The sequence below is a fragment of the Stegostoma tigrinum genome, chromosome 2 (genome assembly GCF_030684315.1).
Source record: "Stegostoma tigrinum isolate sSteTig4 chromosome 2, sSteTig4.hap1, whole genome shotgun sequence".
NCBI lineage: Eukaryota > Metazoa > Chordata > Chondrichthyes > Orectolobiformes > Stegostomatidae > Stegostoma > Stegostoma tigrinum.
In genome coordinates this window covers 76,198,778-76,222,672 of record NC_081355.1, presented here as the reverse complement: position 1 = coordinate 76,222,672, position 23,895 = coordinate 76,198,778, and the positions used below count along the sequence as shown (strand labels likewise).

General features: G+C 40.6%; 1 protein-coding gene across 1 annotated transcript in view; it reads right to left on the bottom strand.

Moving 5' to 3' along the window:
- Nucleotides 1–323: 323 nt before the first annotated feature.
- Nucleotides 324–23,895, bottom strand: part of LOC125467299 (protein QNR-71) — a 42,856-nt gene continuing 19,284 nt past the window's right edge. Inside the window, exons 6-11 of the mRNA XM_048562965.2 lie at nucleotides 20,951–21,577; nucleotides 16,246–16,371; nucleotides 15,804–15,906; nucleotides 8,185–8,387; nucleotides 2,235–2,325; nucleotides 324–744 (exon numbers count right to left, since the gene is read on the bottom strand). Of these exons, the coding sequence (XP_048418922.2) occupies nucleotides 579–744; nucleotides 2,235–2,325; nucleotides 8,185–8,387; nucleotides 15,804–15,906; nucleotides 16,246–16,371; nucleotides 20,951–21,577 (1,316 nt within the window). The 3' untranslated portion in view covers nucleotides 324–578. The remainder of the gene's footprint in view (nucleotides 745–2,234; nucleotides 2,326–8,184; nucleotides 8,388–15,803; nucleotides 15,907–16,245; nucleotides 16,372–20,950; nucleotides 21,578–23,895) is intronic.

Sequence of the window (23,895 nt, the reverse complement as noted above, 5' to 3'; positions counted from 1 at the left end):
TTTCAAGGACCTTTGACACAAGCCTGAGAGATGCAAGTGGAAAAGTTAGTTTTATGACTACCTCATTGAGAAGGTGGCCTTATATCAAAGCAAATATGCTGAAGCTCAATAGCTAGTACTTCTAGAGGGTTTCTAATGAACATCCCTTTTGTGCAGATTCTTAACACAACCAATTTGGTGTCAGTAGAAATCCAGTATGTGGATCCAGGTCTCCATCCATCCAAATGGATTTACATACTGCCGTTTTGCCATCACTGCACTATCTGTGGTGAAAATAAATGTCAATGTGTAGTGAGTGGAATGAATTTTTTTCACAATTAGAGTGGCATTAAAAAAAGTTTATTTCCAACATTTACAGGTGCTTAATTGATACAACATTTATAAACACATACAGAGTTATACCCTCAAGCAGTGTGAAGGAGAACTGGATTTCAAGTAATTTATATTGTAATCCACTTGTAAAGATGAGCTAAGCAGTATAACATTTCTATTGTCAAGATTTGCTGAAGTAACACAAGTACTCAGACAGAAGGCTAACTGTTCCTGGAGTACACTTCTTCTTGGATGAGTACCTCTGATTAAATGAACCCAGGTTTCTTCAGTAATGGGCTCTTTTCATCATTCCCAATGAAGAGTTTGTTTTTCAGGTTACTGAAGTACACAGTGGCATCACCATTATTCACCACCAATTGTTTATTTCTGTCCTTCACTCGTCTAACAATCGGCGTATATTCTTTGTAACGCCTGCAAAGTAAGTTTCACATCCTTAATAAATCAAATTGATTATAGTTCCTACTTTACTGCTGCCAAAAAGCATGTATAATGTATTTTATGAATTTGTAAAATATAAAACTTAAGTGTGAATTGTTGCAGTCTGTAATGTGAAAGATTAGAATATCTCCAAACCATTTATTTCTATTCATTTTCTGCAATTTACATTCTTCGAAATATGTTTTAAAAATAACCTTGTACAGCATCCTTTAAAGATTGTCAATATTTAGGTAGTCACAGACATTTTATACATTTTCATGCCCCCATATTGCTCCTGAAGGGCTTCTGCCTTAAATATCAGAATTAGATGGGATTTTCTGACTACACCAAATTCCTAAAAAACTTACAAGAACTTTATTAAGGTTCAGGTTTCTAAAAACATATTGGGATTGATATTTGGCTTCAGTATCTAGGTAGACACCTGGCTGGGCTAATTACCCACTTATCGTAGAATCTTCCCAAATTGAGCTCAAGGTAATCAAAATTAGGCATCAGCATCAACAAAGTTGACCCAGGGCTCTCCTGTCCTGCGGTGGTAGTGTCCCTATTCCTGAACTGGGAGGCCTAGGTTCAAGTCCCATCTGTTTCAGGTTGATTAGAAAAATACATTAATTAAAAAGAAACAAAGTTGAAGCAATGACATGTCACTCAGAACAGGGAAAGGAGATCCAGTCACTTCTAAACAAAAAGAAACCTTTCAGCATTACAGCCTCCAATGGAAAAGGAGATATCTTTCCCAGAAGATAATTGATCCCCTCCAGCAATTATTTATTTTAGCCTGAAGAGTTTTGCGGCTATGTATGGTGCCTAATTGAGACTCAAACAATCTCACATCTGGCAACAGTATTTAGAAAGCATACAGAGAAGAATTCCGAGGAAACCCTAAATCCTGAGGCACAAATACTTGAAGTATTGTAGAGTCAGTGGAGCATTTGGCCATGTCTTTCCCACTGGAATTTAATTCAAGGGCAGAAGTGAAGCAAAATCTCACTGTAATAATAAAATGTGAGGCTGGATGAACACAGCAGGCCAAGCAGCATCTCAAGAGCACAAAAGCTGATGTTTCGGGCCTAGACCCTTCCTCTGATGAAGGGTCTAGGCCCGAAACGTCAGCTTTTGTGCTCCTGAGATGCTGCTTGGCCTGCTGTGTTCATCCAGCCTCACATTTTATTATCTCGGATTCTCCAGCATCTGCAGTTCCCATTATCACCAAAATCTCACTGTAACAAGGTTCTTCCCCATTTTTCAAATCATACAACTGGAATTTAATCACAGTTACATTTTGGACTTGATCAGAAGGAAATTAAGATTTGCATCATGGAGAAAAGGGAAGTAATTCAATGTTATTATAACTTCTTAGTATATTTTCTGTATAAATGGCTTGTATTAAAGGCATTCAGGTATTTTTGTAATCAGTTATCTCTATGCTTCTATTCCTTTCCTGTTGAGCAGTCAAAACTTACTTGTAAAGGAAAGAGGCCGCACCAATGATAAGAATCACCAGGCAAGCACCAAGTATTAAGACACCATGCAGACCTGTATTACTGCTGGAACCTGTAAACAATTTAAAACTGAGTCATCAAATAAAATCTATTTTTAGAGAATAAGGCATATATAAGACTCAGGTATCAATGATCATCATCATCTGTGTAATGTAGCAAAACAATGTAAAACAAATAGAAAGCTGGGATATTTAAGCTGAACAAAAGTATTTGCATTCCTGTAAGAGTGAATCAGTCTACTCCAACCTTCTCCCTAGTGTCTGTGAGGTTAAAGAATTCTGTTCATACCCTTAGTGTCACAATTAATTAAGAGATGAGCTTCCCACTTCATATTGTGTCATCTCTAAGACTGTCCATTTCCACCTTGATAACATCATCCAACTTCACCCCATCTCAGTTTATTTGCTGATGAAACTGCCTTTCATGCTTTTATTGCTTTTAGACTCAAATATTCCAACTCATTCCTGGGTGATCTTCTACACTGTACCTTCCATGTATGGGTCATCTGCCTAAATCTCAATTCAGAGCCAGTCCCATTCCCCCATCACCCCTGGATTCTCAGACCTACACTGGCTCCCAGTTAGGCAATGTCTTCATTTTAAAGTTCTCATCCTTGTTTTTAAATCTCCCATAGCCTTCCCCCTCTGTAGTTTTGCCTCCTCCAACCTCAAAATCTCCCATGACATCTGTGCTCCTTTAATTTTGGTCTTTTGCGCATTCCAATCATAATTGTTCCACCAATAGTGGTGGTTTTGCTGAAGACCCAAACTCTCCAATCTCTGTCTCTCGACATTACAATTCCTCACTGCCTTCCTTTCTCCTGTTGAAACAGTCTTAAAACTCAAACCTTTGACCAAGTTTTTAATCATCTTGCCTAACATCTCCAATGTGTCTAGTTGTAAAATTTGTTCAGCAATGTTCCCATGAAGTGTTTTGAGCTGTTTCATTATGTTAAAAAAACACAATATATACACATATACACACACGTATGGATTTATGTACTATTGCATTTTGTACTCAATTCTAAAATATTGCACCGTCTCAATATTTGTTGTTTCAGGAACTGCATTAAGATTGATCCTAAGAAGACCTTAGTATAAGAAGGAGATTATTGAGAGGATTTCAACAAGATGTATAAAATGGTACAGTTTGTAATCCAGAATATTCCATAAAATTAGACCAGGAACAGCCAAGTACACAAATTTAAATGTGCAAAAATAGCTTTAAAACATATACAAACAGGAACTGCTTTATTCAAGCCTTGGGTATTTTCTCTTTGCAATAATTATTTTTAACAAATGTGTGAACATATTTACAAATAGTGGCTGTGAAACACATTGGCCACTGAGGGTGGAACACCAGATTTTGTTGTATGGGTCAGAACCAACTTCTCCAACTTGCCATGAAATTTGGAATTGCATATTATGGAGCAGTGGATGAGGACATGAAAAACAATCTTCAACCTGCTTCTCAAACCTTCCCCAAACATCAAAGATTCTGCAGACAGACCTTCCTAGGAATTCAGTCCATAATGCCCAGTTGAGTAGTACTCAATTGACCTCATGAAAACTGTTGAGATATTAAGTAGGCTAAAGTATTCCCTAAATAGAGGTAGAAGAATCAGGAGCTGATCAATCTCTACTGTAAGATAATATTTTGTTTTACCCAGAAGGCTCAAGGCAGGTACTGCTGAAGTACACACACACAAAGTTAAAAGGAACATGTTTTATTGGTCAGACGTGACGTGGTGTTCCCCAGGATATGTACCAGGACTTTAGCATTTTACCAAGGGGTAGAGAGCAGTATGTCCAGTTTTAAGTGCTGCTGATTTGAGCAGCAAGTTATATCGGACAGCCACAGATAAATAGCTCAGCAAAAGGTCAAAGGTTGATTAATTCTCTGGATCAGATTAACCATAACCCCAGAGTGTAAGCAAGCTTGCTATGGAAATACTTGATGCATTAGTTGTTTTCTTTCAAAATTCCATATCTTCTGAAAAGGTTTCTGCAAATTACAAAATAGTAAATATAACCCCACTATTTAAGAAGGGAGATTAATGGAGGGAGGTTGTTAGAATTTTTTAAAGGAAAAATATTAAGAATCTACCCAGGCACTGAAAAACACATGCAATGGTGAGAATGTTGAGAGAATTGTGAAATGGTCAGCAAGGATCTTGAGATCGGGAGAAAAATGTCTTATTTTCCAATGATGTGTTGAACAGCAAGATGAAATTCTCTCAAGTAAATGACAAAAGGCCTATTTGCACGCATAGCATGCCTGCTGGATTGAAACCAGATGGTGACATTACCTGACATTGTCTAGACAAGAAAGTCACAATTACCTGGCAACTCCCCTTTGTCACTTGCTAATCTGGACATTCATCTTAGGTGCCAGTCCCTCACTTCTCAGGACACTGGCCATGGGCAGTGACCACATGTATCCCCTGCCACAGATATCGACATCAGATATGTACCAGCCTCGCCAGACTCTCACATTAGTCTCACATCTGCACCATGTGCCAGCCACATACACACCAAACACATGGCATGTACTTCAATCAAATGGCAATGTCTCAAAGTCTAAAAAAAAACTGGTCTTCGGTCAAGTTAAGGGAGGCATCTTCAGTCAGAGAATCCAGTCCAGGGACTCACAGGAAGTCAGTCAGTAGAGGGGTTGGGAGGGGGGAGCTACATAAAAATCAGTCAGTGGACTGGTCATTGGTCAGGGCTCACCATCCAAGTCAGTCATAGGGGTGGGCCACAGTCAGTCCTGAGAGTTCATTTACTAGAAGTTTCAGGGAAATGTTAACAGGGGTCACTGCTATGAAAGGGAAGGTGAGAAACTCAGCTGAGGGGATTGGACACAGCATGCTGGGTGCAGAGAGGATAACAATTGTGAAGGGAGTGACTTAGCAAATAGTTGGAGAAAATGAGAGTATGGAGGAAAAAGGGATAATGTGGGAGGAGGGTCAAGTCCTCTGATGAAGTGTCTAGGCCCGAAACGTCAGCTTTTGTGCTCCTGAGATGCTGCTTGGCCTGCTGTGTTCATCCAGCTTCACACTTTGTTATCTAACAGTCAATAACATCCTGGTTTGGATGGTGCAACAGTGTATGACCATACTTTGCCTGTTCACCCGGTATGCCTAGGACTGAGAGGGTAATTAGGGAAATGATCAGTTAGATACTCAGATTGGGTATGGACATAGAGAACAAGAAGTCTGCTGAATGATATAGACAAGTTATAAGTGAGTGGGGAAGAGTTAGCAGATTGAATAATGTGATAAAATGTCAGTTCATGCACTTTGGCAGGAAAATTGAACAGTTTAATATTATTTAAACAGGGAAAGACTACAGAAAGCAGCAGCACAGAGAGATCTGGGAGCCTTGATATATGAATCACAAAAAACCTAGCATCCAATTTCATTGAATAACAAAGAAGGCAAATGCGATGTTGGCCCTTCTTTCAAAGGGACTGGAATATAAAGAAGTAGGGAGGTTATGCTGAAACTGTACAAGGCACTGGTCAGACCACAGAAAAACTGTGACAAGTTTGGTCCCTGTATCTAAGGCATGGTACACTGGCTTTGGAGGCAGTCCAGAGAAGGTTTACTAGGTTGAACTCAGATCTAGAGGGACTTTCAAATGAGGAAGAGTTAGGTATTGTACTCAATGGAGTATGGAAGAATGAGAAGCGATCTTACGATCCTTTAGGGATTTAATAGCGTTGATACAAAGACATTATTTTCTCTGTGGGAGAGTCTAGCATCAGATGGCATAATCTCAAAGTAAGAAGTTGCCCATTTAAGACAGAGATGAGGAAGATTTTTTCTTTTTCTCAGAGGGCGGTGAATCTGTGGAATCATTTGCTGCAGAGGGCTGTTGAGGCTGAAGTATTAAGTATATTCAAGGTTGAGAGACAAATTTATAATAATTGAGAAAATCAAGGACTATGGGATAAGTCAAGAAAATAGCTGAGCAGAACAGCCACAATCTATGGAATTCTCTACTGCAATGGGCTGTGAATGTGGAAGCTCAATTATTGATCATATTCAAGTCAAAAATCAATATGTTTCTGAATATGTGTGACGTCAAGGAATATGGGGATAGTGTGCGGAAGTGGTGTTCAGATAGTAGATTAAACGTGATCTGAGGGAATGGCACAATAGATGTGACAGGTTGAATGGTCTACTCTTATTCCTACCTGTATGGATGGAATTTTCTTTTTTGTGAAGCTGTATTTCAGCAGATGCAAGTGTGGAAGGGCCTTTCACTTGAGCTTGTTTGAGTTTTCCGATGTGATTATGTTGTTCTGAGCTCAATATATATGCATACTTGAGTAAAACACCAAATTTTATCGTCAAAAATCCCTGAAGTCTGCCAGGACTTTGAGTTCCAAAATCCAGGCACTATATTTAAAAGACATCAGGACAGCAATTCACACTCTGCAACCGAGAAGCAACATCCAACCTCTGCTCATCACATCTACCTACCCCTGGAAATGTCAAAGACTGGGCAAAATGTAGTACTATACTTTAGTGACACCTCCCTAGGGGCTCTCCTGAAGACTGTCCACATGTGAAGGTAAGTTCTTAACTTTATAGATGGCAACAAGAAATCATTTCAATTGATGAAGGCCACCTTGATGTTTTGGTCGGTATGCTCGAGTGGTCCAGGAAAAGCTGGTCTTAGTGCCACAAGATGATGAATGATGTGCTCAGTCTGACAGGGTATATGCCATACTCAATGCTTCAAGCTCCTAGAAATATGAATTGGCGTACTAAGGTTGATACCGCACAGGACTGTCACCGCCAAGATGTCTCCACTAAATGCCACATGCAGTCATTGTCATTTCATTGCACTAGCTGATGTCCACTATTAGTACCATGGTGGTATTGCCACTCATACATCCTCTAGGTTCACACTTAAAATATAAAAGGAGCTACATCACTCAGCAGCTCATACAACATCAGGTCACAGAGCTATCTTTGCAACCAGAAGAATGCACACATCTGATAGCTTCTCATCAAAGGCTTGCCTGGGACAAAGGCATAACCACAAAAGATGGCCTTTTGAGTTCAGCCCCCTTGCATACCCCAATGAGGTTTTCCATCATCAGACTGTGTGGTAGCTTCCCACGGGCAGGCTTGTGGTCAGGTTTGATGTTGGCCTTTATCAAAGTTTTGAAATGCAGAAGGGAGGTTTGTTTCTGTTGAGCAGAGTTTTGGTCAGACCTCATCTAAAGTACAGTGCTCAGTTTTGAGCACCACAATTTTGGAAATATATATTGGCATTTGAATGCATTTAATTCACCAGAATTATAAGAAATTATTTTTTGAGAACAAGGTGCGTAACAACTTGCATTCCTTTCAGTTTATAAGGTTTATCTAATTGAAGTGTTTATTTAAATGATTTTACTGAAGTATTAAAATAATTTTACAGAGTAGATAGCTATTGCTTTGGGTGGACGAATACGAACAAGATAGCACAACTTTAAAACTAAAGTAAGGCCTTACTAGAGTAAAATCAGGAATTGCACTTTCTATAAAGGGTAGTGGAAATTTTGAACGTTCTTCCTCCAGCTGTGGATGCTGTGTCATTTGAAAATTTCATGATCTGCGAGTGGTAGACTTTTACAAGTCAAAGTTATCAGGGACATGTGTCAAAGGTGGGCAGATGAGTCACTGTATGTCACGGTCTGACCAAATGGTGGAATAGGTACAAGGAATTGAAGAGACAGCTTACAACATGTTCTTGCTCGCCAAAGAGAAAGAAATGCAAATTCAGATCTTAAAGCATAATTTCTGTGGATAAGTTAATTTATTACATTCTTAAATAGTCAAAAAACTATAATACAAATGAACCTTGTGTGGTTATTACTTAAAGGAGTCTAGTCACTGAAAATAAGTGCTTACCTTCAATTGATACCAGAGTACTAGCAACAGCTAAACTGGTATTATCCCTTAATGTAATATTCACACAGTAGATACCAGATTCATTGAAGCTTCTACGAAGGGTCAAATAGCATGTATCAACAGCCTCAACAGGGTCACAGATCATGTTTTGTAGCACCATGCATGAACTATCACCAATTACAGTGCACACATCAGTAGGTATACTGCAAGGGAATAACAATCACAGAAGTCAGGTTACAATTGAGATCTGGAATGTAATTGTTAAAAGCAAAGTTCCATGTAAGTACACTAGAATATCGAAAGAGAAAATATAACAAAATACAGAAAAATAACTGCATCTACCTAAATGGGGAAAAGGCAGGAGAATGTCACTGAGTCAAAATGTTTGCTCTGAAAGCTGGTGCACGCATGACATGCTGAATAGCCTCCTGCAACATGACACTTGTATGATTCTGAGGCAAGTTCAACAATATTTCTGCAGATGCACCTAAGTGCCTGGATTCCCTGCTCACATCTACAAGACTTCCTTAAGTAGAAGTTCTGCTCAGTCAGAATCTGTCGTATGAACGGTATAGGTGCACCTTGTTTCATCAGAAAATTCTTTGACAATGGTGTTAGAGCAAGAGTCAAGTCTGGGTTTTAAGAACTCAAAGCAATCAGAGTATTACTTTGATTAACATTGTGAAATGGTGTCCTGATGTAGTCAGCATTTCTTTCAGAGGGGGAAGCAACTTAGCAATTTGCTTCAGGTGGTAATCTTAATTTGACATTCCCATATCCTTGGGATTCCCTAATCTGAAGGCCCAACCTTGGATCACAAAATTCAGTCGACCAATAGCAGAGTTCCGTGATAGATCAATGCATCAGATCTAAGGTCTGCAGTACTGCAAAATCTGGAGAAGGAAGCTCCTCGAAAATCCCCAATTTTAATGATGGAAGAGCCCAGCACATCTGTGCAGAAGATAAGGCTAAAGCAACTGTAACAATATTTGACCAGAAATACCAAGTAGATGATTCATCTTGGCCTCCTCTAGAGATCCCCACCAAGGATCCAGTCTTCAGCCAATTTGATTCACTCCACATGACATCAAGAAATAATAAGAGGCACCAGACACTGTAAAGGGTATGATCACTGACAACATTTTGGCAATAGTAACGCAAACATGCTCCAGAACTTATTGTTCCAGTACAGCTACAATACTGGCTTTTAACCAATCATGTGGAAAATTGCCCAAGCATATTTGGTGCTTGAAAAGCAGGATAAATCCAATGCTCCAATTACTACCACATCAGTCTACCAGAATTAGAATAAGAATCCCTATAGTGTGGCAACAGGCCATTTGGCCCAACAAGTCCACATCAACCCTCCAAGAAGCATCCCACCCAGACACATCCCCTCACCCTATCCCAGTAACTCTGCATTTCCCATGGCTAATGCACTTAACCTACATATTCCTTAAGACTACGGGCAATTTAGCATGGCCATTCCACCTAGCCTGCAGATCTTTGGACTGTGGGAGGAAACTGGAGCACCCGGCGGAAACCCATGCAGACACGGGGTGAGTGCACAAACTCCACACAGACAGTCGTCCGAGGGTAGAATTGAACCCAGGTCCCTGGCACTGTGAGGAGTAAAGTGATGGAAGGTATTAACAGTGCTAACAAGCAGTACTTGCCTAGCAACAATCTTCTCACTGACACTCAAATTGAGTTCCTCCAGACCCGCTCAGCTCCTGATCTCATTACAGCTTTGGTCCAAACCTTGAACTGAATTCCAGAGGTGAGGTGAGAGAGAATGCCCTTGACATCAGAGTCACATTTGACTGAGTGTGGTACCAAGGAGCTGTAGCAAAACTGGAGTGACTGGGAATCAGCACAAAAATTCTCCACCAGTTGGACTCATAATTCACATAAAACAAACATGGTTGTTGTGGCTGGAGGTCAGTCCTCTCAACATTCGGACATTTCTGCAGGAGTTCCTCAGGGTCCAACCATCATCAGTTGCTTCATCAATTATCTTTGCTCCAAAATAAGGAGAGAAGTGGGGATGATCACTGATGATTGCACAGTGCTCAGCACCAGTTACGACTCATTAGATACTGAAGCAGTCCATGCCCAAATGCAGCAAGAGCTGGGCAATATCCAGACTTGAGCTGATAAATGGCAAATAACATTCATGCTTCATAGTTCCGGGCAATGACCATCTCCAAGAAGGCAGAATCTTGCCATTATCCCCTTTGCAGTCAATGGTATCAATGAATTCCCATAATCAACATCGTGGTGGTTACCATTGACCAGAAACTGAACTGAGCTAGTCATTTAAGTGCAGTGGCTACTAGACCAGGTCAGACACTAGGAACCTTGCAGCAGGTAACTCACTTCTTGACTCCCAGGTCCTGTCCACCATCTACAAGGCACAAGTTAGGAATGTGATGGAATGCCCTCCACTTGTCTGAATGAGTGCAGCCCCAACAATATGCAAGAGGTTTGACACCATCTGGAACAATGCAGTCTATTTGGTTGGCACCACATCCACAGACATTCACTCCCTCTGCCACCACAACTAAGTTGCGGCACTTTGTGTGATCAGAAGGTGCTCTGCAAAAATTCACCAAGGCTCCTTAGATAGTACCTTTCAAAGTCATGACCACTGTCATCTGGAAGGACAAGGGCATAGGTACAGAGGAACATCATGCAGTATGTGTGAAGTCATTGTACCATATGTCCCAGACAAATACATCTGGAGGAAGTGTCACCAGCTGCACAAGCTTGAGTTTCAGATTACAGAACTTGAGCAAGGGCTGAAGTGTTTGTTGTACATCCATGTGGCAGAGGACCATATGGATAGGAAATATATGGAAGTGGTCTTACTGCAGATATGAAATTTACAGACAGAGAGGTGACTAACGGTAGTCTTGGAAAATTAGCCATGCATTGCTGGAGTCCCACAGGTTTATCTCACTTGCTAAACATTGTTCCATCTTGGAAACTAGTGAAAACAATTGTTTCTAAGGAGTAAAGCCAAAGCCAAGTCCATAGCACCATGGGTATTTCCACTGTTCGATAGCTGGTGGAGAGAAGAAGAACGGAAGGCAATAATGATATGGGATTGTATGGCTTGAAGCATAAGATGCTGTGTTGACTTCCTGGTGCCCAGATCAAGGATGTCATGGAGTAATTGTAAGACATCCTCTGGAGGAAGGGATTCAGCCGGATGTCGTGGCCGACATTGATATCTATGACATAGATGAGAAGAGGGATGAGGTCATGAAGTCAGATTTCAGGGGATTAGGAAGGAAATTTAAAAGCTAGATCTCAAGATCAGTAATGTCAGATTTACACATGGTGCCTTGTGCTGATTGACATTGCAACAGAAAGTTTGATCGATTGAACACATGGCTACACAACTGGTACAGGAGGGAGGGCATCAGATTTTTGTGGCATTGGTTACAGTTCTGGACAAGGTGGGACCATGCAAGTTGTACAAGTTACTTTTTAACAGAACTGGACTAAGCCTCACAGGGAATTTGCTGGTACTAATAGAGTGGGTTTAAACTAACTTGATAGGAACCTGAAGGGTAACTGAAACTGGAAGAAAGTAAAGTTGGTAACAAGTAGAAAAGTTGTTATGGAGATTAGAAGAAAAGTAATACAAAGCCAAGCAATGTACTTTGAATGTAGAATGGTGTCAAAAAGACATTGTTAAGGGCATTCTACCTGAATGTTTGCAGCAACTGGAACAAGTTAGGTGACTTAAAAGCAAAAATAGACGTAAATGCGTACGATAAAATTGCCATTACAGAAATATGACTGCATTGTGATCAGGATTGGCAATTGAATATTCAAGGATGTTCAGTGTTTAGGAAAGATGAATAAGAAGGAAAAGGAGGTGGAGTTGTACTGATAAACAAAGAATGGAATAGTATATTAGTAAGGGAGATTGGAAGCACAGCATGTGGAATTTGCTTCAGTGAAGTTAAGAAACAGCAGATATTGGCTGGATAATAAAACGTGAGGCTGGATGAACACAGCAGGCCAAGCAGCATCTCAGGAGCACAAAAGCTGATGTTTTGGGTCTAGACCCTTCATCAGAGAGGGGGATGGGGTGAGGGTTCTGGAATAAATAGGGAGAGAGGGGGAGGCGGACCGAAGATGGAGAGAAAAGAAGATAGGTGGAGAGAGTATAGGTGGGGAGGTAGGGAGGGGATAGGTCAGTCCAGGGAAGACGGACAGGTCAAGGAGGTGGGATGAGGTTAGTAGGTAGATGGGGGTGCGGCTTGGCCTGCTGTGTTCATCCAGCCTCACATTTTATTATCTTAGATTCTCCAGCATCTGCAGTTCCCATTATCTCAGATATTGGCTGGAGTTACTTATAGGCTACCAAACAGTAGTGATACTGTAGGGCATAGTATTAATAAGGCAATGAGAAAAGATGTAGCATAGGCAGCACAGTTATCATGGATGGCTACAAAGTGTTGTGAATCTTTGGAATTCTTCACTTGAGAGGGTTGTGGAAGCTCAGTTTTTTCAATATGCTTCAAGTACAGATTGATAGATTTCTGATTACCATTGGCATAGAAGTTTAGCTTGGCAGTGTGGATGAAAGGCATTGAAGTGTACTATCAGCTCTCAAAAGGTGAAGCAGGCTCAATAGCCTGAATGGCCTATTTCTGTTCCTATGTACCACTGGACTATACAGTTTATCAGGTCAAAGGTTCAAGTTTGGATGCTATAAAGTTTTGCCCATCAGTTGAATGCACACTTACTAAAGCCCCGTCATTACATTTGAGCCTTTGGGTCTAAACATCTACGTTTATATGCTGTGTGAAAAGCTAGAGGATATTGAACTATTTAGACATTTCCTGGATTAAACAGGACTGTTTTTATCAAGGAAAGAGAACTCATGCAGCTTTTTGGCAAGTGAGGTCAACAGTTTGATGAAGACTGATCTACCTTCTAATTACAAACTGTCAAGTAAGTTTTTAGGAAGAAGCGGTAGGACATATTGCCTTTGATTGTAGGAACTGCTGGCTTAAATAGACTGTGCTAATGTTTGCTAAACTACCATTTCTGGTCTTGGTTTCTACTTTCAAAAGCTGAAGGAATCAAAAGAAAAATAACTCCCAAAGTTTGCAGTTAAGCTGTAAGTCTCTCTCTCTCCCCCACTCTGGACACGATGGGCAAATTAGCGCAGCCAATTCAACCTAACCTGCACATCTTTGAACTGTGGAAGGAAATTGGAGCATCCAGCAAAAACACAGACATGGGGAAAACATGCAAACTCAGTACAGACAATCGCCCAGGGCTGAAATTGAACTCTGGTCCTTGGCACCATGAGGCAGCAGTGCTAGCAACTAAACAACCGTGCTGTCCTTGTAGGCCCACAAGAGGTAAAAATTGAACCTACCATCCCTTACTCTGTAGTCAGATGTTATCCATTAGACTACTAGCCCCACTGAAATAGTGATTACATGATTATCATTAGACCAGTTTTTCTTTGTAATTTCCGGATTTATACTGAATCCAAATTGCATTATCTAAAATGAAGAGATTTTAACCCATGTCCCCAGAACATTAGCCTGGAGCTCTGGATTACTCATCCAATGGTATTACCACTATGCCACCACCTCCCCTTAAGAGTTGATAAGGGGTTAGTGACCAACCACAATTGTTTTTCTTTGACAGATAGGACCACATCATCCACATCATGGGGTAAGCTTGGATTCCATGACTACGAAAGTGGCTACCTGATAGGCTGAAAAGACTGATTTTCCAACTGACACATAGCCTGCTGAATTTAGAAAATTAGGTGTCAGAATAAGAGTAAATGTATTTGGGACCCTGAACCCCAGGGAGACATCAGGGAGCTGATACAGGTGGCTACACCTATGTTGCTGAACCAATAGCTGGAAAGCAGACTTAGAAAATGGTTGACAGGGGAGAATTGCATGAAGCTAGAAATCTAGTGGAAGCTGTGAAGGCAAGCAACAAGCAAGGAGCACAACCTCAGCCTACCTAATCTTTTCTCATTGATCAAACTGTCCAGTCTATGGCAACATGCTGATAAGTGTCCTCTCTACTGCAATTACATTCTTCCTACAATGTGCTGACCAGAACTGCATATAGTACTCCAATTGTGGCCCGACCAGTATTTTATACAGATCCAGCATTATCTCCCTGCTACTTGATCTGCCTGTCCTGCTATTTTCAGGGAAATGTGGATAAGCACATCAAGGTGCCTCTGATTTTCAGTACTTCTCAGGGTTGCACCATTCATTGTGTAATCCCTCATTCTGTTAGCCTTCCCCAAATGCATTAACTCAGTTTTCTCGGTTGAATTCTAATTGTCACTGTTCTACTTACCTACAATCCATTGATATGGTCCTGCAGTTTACAGCTGTGCATCTCACTATTAAACACTCTACTAATTTTCATGTCATCTGTGAACATCTTGATCTTACCCCAAATCACTAATGTACACCCAAACAGCAAAAGTCCCAGCACTGAGCCCTGTGGAACCCCACTGGAAATAGACTTCCAGTAACAAAAATATCCCTCACCCTGTGCTTCCTGTGTCTCAGCCAATTTTGGATCCAACATGCTACCTTGCCTCGGATTCCATACGTTCTTACTTTCTTGACCAGTCAGCCGTCAGAGATCAAAAATCTTGCTAAAGTCTATGTATGTCACATCAAATGCATTGCCCACATCAACACTCCATTACTCTCAAAAAAAATTGTTCGGACTTGTTAAACACGACCTCCACCGAACAAATCCATGCTGACTGTTCCTCATTAATCCGCATCTCCCTAAGTGCAGATATATTCTGTCCCTCAGAATTCTTTCTAATAACTTTGCCTGCACTTAGGTTAGGCTGACTGGCTTGTAATTTCCTAGTCTATCCCTTCCTCACTTTTGTGTTTTAGTAATCCTGCAAGTCTTCTAGCAGCTCACCTTTGGCCAGACAGGATTTGAAAATAACAGGCAGTGTCTCTGTATTTCCTCCCTTTCCTCTCTCAACTAAAGCTCTCCCCCACTACCAGCAGCTGCTTGCTTCCTACCTGAGCCCACAGACAACTATGGTGTGCTACTCAACAGCTGACAGCTAGTTCAAGTAGGTTGGCTTCCAGATGAGGATCCGGTATTTTAAAGAGAAGTACTTTGTTTGGAGTTTGAAATCTTCAGAACAGACTCCTTGGTTTCTACTCTGAAAAGCCACTCACCTGCTCAGCAAACTTGACCCTGTGAACATGGAGTGCTCTGCTCCAAATCTACTGTTTGTCAAACATACGTTCAGCCTTGGAAAAGAAAACTGTAACAAATCTAAAGGCAACTTTTTGCTGAGTCAGTGCCCTTGGAAGAAGTCACTTAGGATTGATATGAGATTCTTTTTCTCATTTAGAGTCTTGTGAATATTTTGTACTCCACAGAGGGTTGGGAATGCTGAGTTGTTGATCATATTCAAGACCAAAATTGATTTTGGACACTAGGTTCAGGGGATATGGGAACTAAATAGCAATGTAAGATTGCTGCAGACAACCAGCTATGATCTTACTGAATGGTCCCCTATGGCTTACTCTTGCTCCTATTTCTTATGTTCTTATAAAGTACCAACTCACCTGCCCTTACATGTGACAACAAAATTCACAATGGAGTTCTGTTGAAGTTCACTGGAGATCTGAACACTGGTCACCTCAACAATGCTGACTCCAACAATTCCATCTAACAATGAAAAACAATTCAAAATAATTATTTTCACTAATATTTTGAAGACATTTATACTCTTGCGTTGTCGTGTATCTTTTGTATCTTTTACTGGTTTGTTGCTTCAATTGTGATATAGATTTATTAATACAACACAGCTTTAAACAGAGACTGTGCAGTTAGTTTCTTCAAATAGAGTTTACATAGACAGTATATGTTAAAATAATTTAGGATTATAGATAGCCATAGAATCGGGACTGGATTCATTTTCCTGCTCATTCAGGAAACTGGGGAGCCTGTCCAGTTTCTCACACAGGACATTTGAATGCAATAAAATTTTTTTATAATATTGCCTACCTACGACTGTGATATTTGTTTCAAAGTAGCCATATCTGTGAAGGTTACAGGCTAATCCTGAGACATCTCTTTTTTCAAGCTGCAGTGGACTGTTTGTACCATTGGTAAGAGCAATTGTTGAGAATCCTAGGGAGGAAATAAAAATAAAAATAAATACATTAAATGCTACTCATGAAGGACAAGCATGTTTTTCATGACACATTGGGAGAATCTGGGAAACAGGGAAGTATCAGAGTGGAAATAAAGCTGGTGGACTTACAATGATGTCCCCAGAACCTTAAACTAGGTAGTTGATACATTCACCTGAACTGTGCAGAAATGCGATTCTTCCACACTCAGAGTTCCATGTAAGTGGTAGGATCTGATGCTGTTTTAGCCACCTACTGGGTAGAGAGCCTCATGTAATTACTCTGCTTAATAAAGCACGGCTTAAAGCAAAACAGAGGCAAGTGCTGACATTGTTTTATTAGCCCAGGTGCAGCAGAAGTGCTTATCTGTCTCTGCAAGAATAATGTGGGAAACTGCCATCCTGGGATTCCCGCACCACAGCGACTGTACACAATTTAACACTTTGAGATCTTCCTTCTCAGGTTATCTGTTTGTTGGTAAAATGTGTTTGAGACAGTAATGCCAAATATGCTATACTCAGAGTGAAGAAGAAGCTGGTAACTGGAGTTTACTTCTTTCAAAGCCATCATGTGCCAATTTACTGTCCATGTATCATAGACTTTACCAACATTGTCATACAAATAACAACAGAAATTTCCCTGTTCACAAATTCAGCCACCTTCTCAAAAAATCATTTGAATTTGTCAAGCATAATCTACTCTTCACAAATCCCTACTGGCTCTTCCTGATCAGCTCACAATGTTTAAGGTTTTCAGTCAGACTAGCAATTTTCTGACAAATGATGTTAAGAGACTGGACAATAATTCCCGATATCATCTTGCTCAACAACGAAATAATATGTACATGTTTCCAACTTCAAGGAATAGTTACTGAGTCAAGAGGACTTTGACAGATTATAATTATGGCATTGTTCTCACTTTGTGTTTTGAACTCACGGAATGGAAATGAATCGTGGGGATTTATCATTATTAATATCATTATCTTTTTTATTGGTGGTTATTTTGTTTATCCTTATTTCAGTGTGTTCCTCAATGCAATATTGTGATGTTGCTGAGAGTGGGAAATGGATCTGGAGGGAGCAGTTAATTCAGCAAGGAACATAAAGTTATTATACTGATTTCAGGATGAAAGTTGGTTATGGAGTTTCTGGTGGACAGACAACAGATTGTGCTTTCCAATGACAGATAACAGAAACCTATTTTTAATATATTAGCATGTCATGAACACTCATAAAAACACAACTCCACCTGAGTAAATTGTACCTTTGGAATTAAGCATGCAGCATTTGATAAGGCCAAGCTTTCAGATTTAAACACTAGTTAAAGCTGGTGTGCAGCAAGCCATGGAGTCACACTGACAGATATGGGCTGATTAGTAACTGGTTTTCTTGAAGGGGGAGTTTTGTAAACTAGGGGAGAGGAGGTATTGATACACTGAAATCAGGTGACAGCTATGAACAGGAAAGGAGGCATGGCTGACCATGAGAAGGAGGGGCACTGGCAGCCCTATCAGAGCTTGTGAGGGACTGCAATATTAATAGATGATGTTTGAAGCATGATGAGTGGATATCAAGGGTTACATTGGGAAGGTCAACAGTGAAAGCCTAAGATTTGTAAGTAATAAAGGGCAATGGTGACAGAAGAAGAAAAGCCAAGGATGACGGATTGAATGTCAAGGCCAGGGGTAATCAGGCTTGGCAGAAGTACAGGGTGGGGGCAGTTCCAATGTATCAGAAAGCTGATTGATGGTGCCAAGGAAAGCTCTAATGTGATTGACAGTTGATCATGAATGAAGGGGGTGATGGATTTAGTGTCACCTTTGAGGGAAAGGGCAATGAAGTGATATACTGGAAAGGCTTATGGCATGATTCAGCAGGAATAAGGTACCTGTCACTGTGTACATGCCAGCAGATCGATTCTCGCTGGGTGGAAAGTGTGCATGGCTGCCTCAGTGCCATTCAAACACGGATCTGAATCCTTGACTCTGTAACGGTGCAGCCAGGGACTCTCTGACTACCCCTCCCACATATTTGGCCAGAGACTTTGCTTCTGCATATTTAATTGTTCACTGGCTACCATGTTATTGGGTGTGGCTGGCCATTCTCCCCCTGAGCAGAGGCTCCAAGAATACCATTGGGTCCCACAATGTGTGAAGATAATTTTTGTCCCCTGACCTTGATTTAGTATTTAAAAACTGAAAGAACTGTGGATGCTGTAAATCAGGAACAAAAACAAAGTTGGTGGAAAGCCCCCCCAGGTCTGGCAGTTTCTGTGAAGAAAAGAACAAACAGAGTTCACGTTTCAGATCCGGTGACAGAAGGGGGCACCAGACCCGAAACATTAGCTTTGATTGTATTAGTTTATTTGGGATTTAGAGGGAGAGGGTCATGCAGTGGTCATGTAACTGCAACAGTAATTCTGGTTCCCAGACTAATGTCCTGGTGACATAGGATCAAAGCCATTGAAAGCTGGTGGAAGTTAAATTTAATTTCCAAAACTGACCATAATCATTGTTGTCATCTTACTTTTCAAATGATTTCAACCCTGATGACCATTGCTACTCCTTTCACTCAACTTTTTCATTATTTTAACTACTAACCTTACAGCTTTCCCTATTTACCTGTAAGACCTTTTTCTGACAACAACCAGTATTCCTAACACTTGATCTCTACATCCACAGTCTGTCTTCAGTTCTAACGCGGAACTCACTTATCTTCCCATTTCCAATTCTAGTAAAGGATCTATACTTGAATGATTGCATGTCCTTTCTCCTTTCAGAAATTATTGGACCTGCTGCACATTATCAGCATTTTTGTATTTTTATTTCCTTTTGAGCTGTTGGAATTAGATTTATCTCAAACATTTTTGCTTCATATGCCACGTTAAGACCTCTACTTTTGCCTCTTTTCCTTGTCACTAATAGGAATCTGTGGTAGAAGATGTAGGCCTTGTAGCTTAACGGGTTCTTAGGAGGGTAGTTGCTTTTGCTGACATAGAAGCAAGAGGAGTAACAAGATGTTGGAATTTTTGAGCGAACAAGGCTACGGGGGGATAAAGGAGATTTGAACTGAGCATTGTCATACATAAGGCAGACGTATATAAGGAAATTAGGATCAGAAGGGAGGAAAAAAATGTGAAGAAAAGAGAGCTAAAGAAAGGAAGAAGTGGTGAAAGAGTTGGTTGAGGTTGGATAGGAAAGGGACAAGGAAATTAGGGGGAATCCGAAGAATTGAAGATGGAGGGGAGAAGAGGCTAAATGGGAATATTTATATTATCCCATCCAATCTAAACTATGTGCTCAACCCTTCTCCCCACTAACCACATATATACCAATTCCCCTTTCATCCCTTCCTTTCCTCTTTTCCACTTTCACGTGTCCTTCCTTGTCCTTTCACAGAAGTTTAACTTCTCATCACCTTCTTATCTTTCCTCCTCTCTCCTCCCCCCTCCTGTCAACTCCTCTTCTCCCCTTCCATGTCCCACTCTTGTCGCCACCTCTTCCTTTTCTCCTTTCCACCTCCACTGCTTCTTCAAATCCCATTCCTTCCCTGTCTCTCCTTTTACCTCAATCTCTTGTCCTTGTTAACTCCTCCCCATGTTCTTCATCCTTCTTTCTTGCATCCACATCTGTGCTCTCTCTTCATTTCTTTCTATCTTCACACCTACTCCTTGTGTCCTTCTCTCTAGCTGTTTCCACCCCATCCTCTTATCACCGCCTCCATATTCTCACGTCTCATCCTTCTTCTCCTGCATTTCTCATTTTCCAACTTTCCTTCATTCCTACTCCCACTTCATCCTCCTCTTTCCATTATCTGCCTTAACTTCTGCATAAAATTATAGTCCCCTGTTTTCAAGACTCATGTGTGATTGATTAAGTATATAATAGAAGTATGTTTGTACTTCCTGTTGTTATAAACCACCATGTACAGATTTTTAATAGAAACTGCCTCGTATTAATTACATTGCTCTGCCAATGGGTGTGCTGTAATGCTTTCACAAATAACAAGATGGCAAGCTTGAACAGTGTCCACCTCAAATATGGACAAAAGATTCACAACAAAAAACATGAACAGCAGATGACAGAATACATCACTTTAAAACAGGGTCAGAATAACAACTACAAATCCAGTTCCAACTGTTTTGTGTTGTCTAATCCTGCTTTATCTGATGTTTTGGTCTTGAATCCCCATGTACAACACCATTGAAAATAAAGATAGATAAATACAAGCAAATATCATAAACAGTTGAGAATCCTTAGAAATTTCAGAATGCAATGAGGTTTTCAACTGCCCACTGTATCTTTGGCAGAAAAAGCAATGTAAATGCTGAAGGAATGGTGTAAATGTTTACACTGTTTTTCCAGCATTTCTCTTTTCATCCTCCAAAGGTGCATTGGTCTGGCAGGAGAATCCATATTAAAGTTTATCTTATAGCTGGTATCAAGGAAATATAATCAAATTTTAATACTTTTACTTTTTTTTTCAATTTTTTTGAACTAAAAGCATTATATTAAACATTTGACTACATTATTCCCTTTTGGCACTGTGTGGATTATTGTAAAAAAAAATCAAACATACCAGTTGTAGCATCTGCATTGGTCACAGGGCTCAGTTCTGTTGTAGTGTTCAGTTCAGTTGTAGGGGTCTGTTCGGTGGTCGGGCTCCGTTCGGTGGTCGGGCTCCGTTCGGTGGTCGGGCTCCGTTCGGTGGTCGGGCTCCGTTCGGTGGTCGGGCTCCGTTCGGTGGTCGGGCTCCGTTCGGTGGTCGGGCTCCGTTCGGTGGTCGGGCTCCGTTCGGTGGTCGGATTCTGATCAGTTGTAGAGCTCTGTTCAGTGGTAATACTCAAAGGTATTGTGCTCTGTTTGATCGTAGTGCTCCATTTGGTTGAAGTGCTCAATTCGGTTGTCGTTGGGCTCAATGTAGTTGGTATAATGGAGCTACAGGAAACTGATAGAATTGCTTCAACAATCAATTTAGGTTTGAAATTCCCTGAATTTGTGTATTTGTGAAGAACAGTTGGACTTTTTGATAAAACAGTACGTCCATCACCAAAATCCCAACTATAGGATATGGCAGCATTTTTCAGATATTTGCTGGGATCATGAAGTTTAACTTCAAAGATTACATCGAGGTCCTTGATGTAGATGCTATCAGTGGTATTGTGATTGTTTTTTTGTGAAATATGCACATATGTTGGAATACGATCTGAAAAAAAACAAACACATTCTATGAAGTCACATATCCTTTGCAAATTTGAAATTCTCACAATTTTTTTTCTGTGTGACAATTAACAATATTTAGAAAGAAATTGACAGGTTTTCATTTTACAGAATGTGCTCCCTGTAAAAGTTTACAGCTTTGAGTTTAGTTTCATTTTAATGGTGCAAATGGTAACATTTGGAAATGCAGGATCATATTAACCGCAACAATGAAATTCTTTGCTCTCATAGCCTTGTCAAAAATTTTCATGTACTTTAGTGCTTTGTGAGCTTCCCAAAAACTAGCAGAACTTTATCCTGTAATTCTAATGGTTTCATTTAGAACATAGAACATAGAACATTACAGCACAGTACAAGCCCTTCGGCCCTCGATGTTGTGCCGACCTGTCATACCAATCTCAAACCCATCTAACCTACACTATTCCATGTACGTCCATATGCTTGTCCAATGACGACTTAAATGTACCTAAAGTTGGCGAATCTACTACCGTTGCAGGCAAAGCGTTCTATTCCCTTACTACTCTGAGTAAAGAAACTACCTCTGACATCTGTCCTATATCTTTCACCCCTCAATTTAAAGCTATGCCCCCTCGTGCTCGCCATCACCATCCTAGGAAAAAGACTCTCCCTATCCACCCTATCTAACCCTCTGATTATTTTATATGTTTCAATTAAGTCACCTCTCAACCTTCTTCTCTCTAATGAAAACAGCCTCAAGTCCCTCAGCCTTTCCTCGTAAGACCTTCCCTCCATACCAGGCAATATCCTAGTAAATCTCCTCTGCACCCTTTCCAAAGCTTCCACATCCTTCTTATAATGCGGTGACCAGAACTGTACACAATACTCCAAGTGCGGCCGCACCAGAGTTTTGTACAGCTTCACCATAACCTCTTGGTTCCGGAACTCGATCCCTCTATTAATAAAAGCTAAAACACTGTATGCTTTCTTAACAGCCCTGTCAACCTGGGTGGCAACTTTCAAGGATCTGTGTACATGGACACCGAAATCTCTCTGTTCATCTACACTACCAAGAATCTTACCATTAGCCCAGTACTTTGCCTTCCGGTTACTCCTACCAAAGTGCATCACCTCACACTTGTCTGCATTAAACTCCATTTGCCACCTCTCAGCCCAGCTCTGCAGCTTGTCTATGCCTCTCTGCAACCTACAGCATCCTTCGTCACTATCCACAACTCCACCAACCTTAGTGTCGTCTGCAAATTTACTAACCTATCCTTCTACGCCCTCATCCAGGTCATTTATAAAAATGACAAACAGCAGTGGACCCAACACCGACCCTTGTGGTACACCTCTAGTAACTGGTCTCCAGGATTAACATTTCCCATCAACTACCACCCTCTGTCTTCTTTCAGCAAGCCAGTTTCCGATCCAAACTGCTATATCTCCCACAATTCCATTCCTCCGCATTTTGTACAATAGCCTATTGTGGGGAACCTTATCGAACGCCTTGCTGAAATTTAATTATTCCTATTCTTTTAATTTTATTTTCATACACATTTTTGCTTAACTTTTAGGGTAATTTTGGCTTGGTGTGATAGTGTGAAGAAAGTGATAGCAAATCAACAATCTATTTTCTCGTGACTTCAATGGAAATCAGGAGAGATATTAATGGAGATGTGCTTGCCATCAAGGTAGCATTTGGCCAAATGTGACATCAAAGAACCCACGTAAAATTAAGTTACAGGATATTAGTGACAACATCATCATTGATTGAATTAATACCTATCACAAACTGAGACAATTATGGCTGTTTGGTGGCAATCATCTCAGCTCCAGAATATACTGCTGGAGTTCCTCAGAGTAAATATTTTCTACATCAACTTATTCAAAGATGTTATGACACCCCTCTATAGCAGTTGGGACTGGAATCTGGGTCTCTTAGCTCTGAGGTAGGAACATTACCACTGTGCCAAAGAGTCCCCAGTTCCTCAGAGTAAAATATTTTTTGATCAACTTTTCAGAGATATTACTACACATCTTTGGAGCAGGTCGGAACTTATCCAGTTCTCGGTGCTCAGAGGTAGAGGCACTACAAATATGCCACAGGAGCCCTAATTCTTCAAAGTGGATATTTTCTATATCAACCTGATCAGAGATGTTATGACACCCCGCTAGAGCAGGTGGTACTTGAACCTATCTTCTGGCTCTGAATTAGGGGCATTACCACTCTGCCGCAAGAGCCCAGTTCCTCATAGTCATATCCTAGATCTAACCATCTTCAACTGCTTCATCTATGATCTTCCCTCCATCATAAGGTTAGAAGTGGGGAGTTCTGCTAAACGT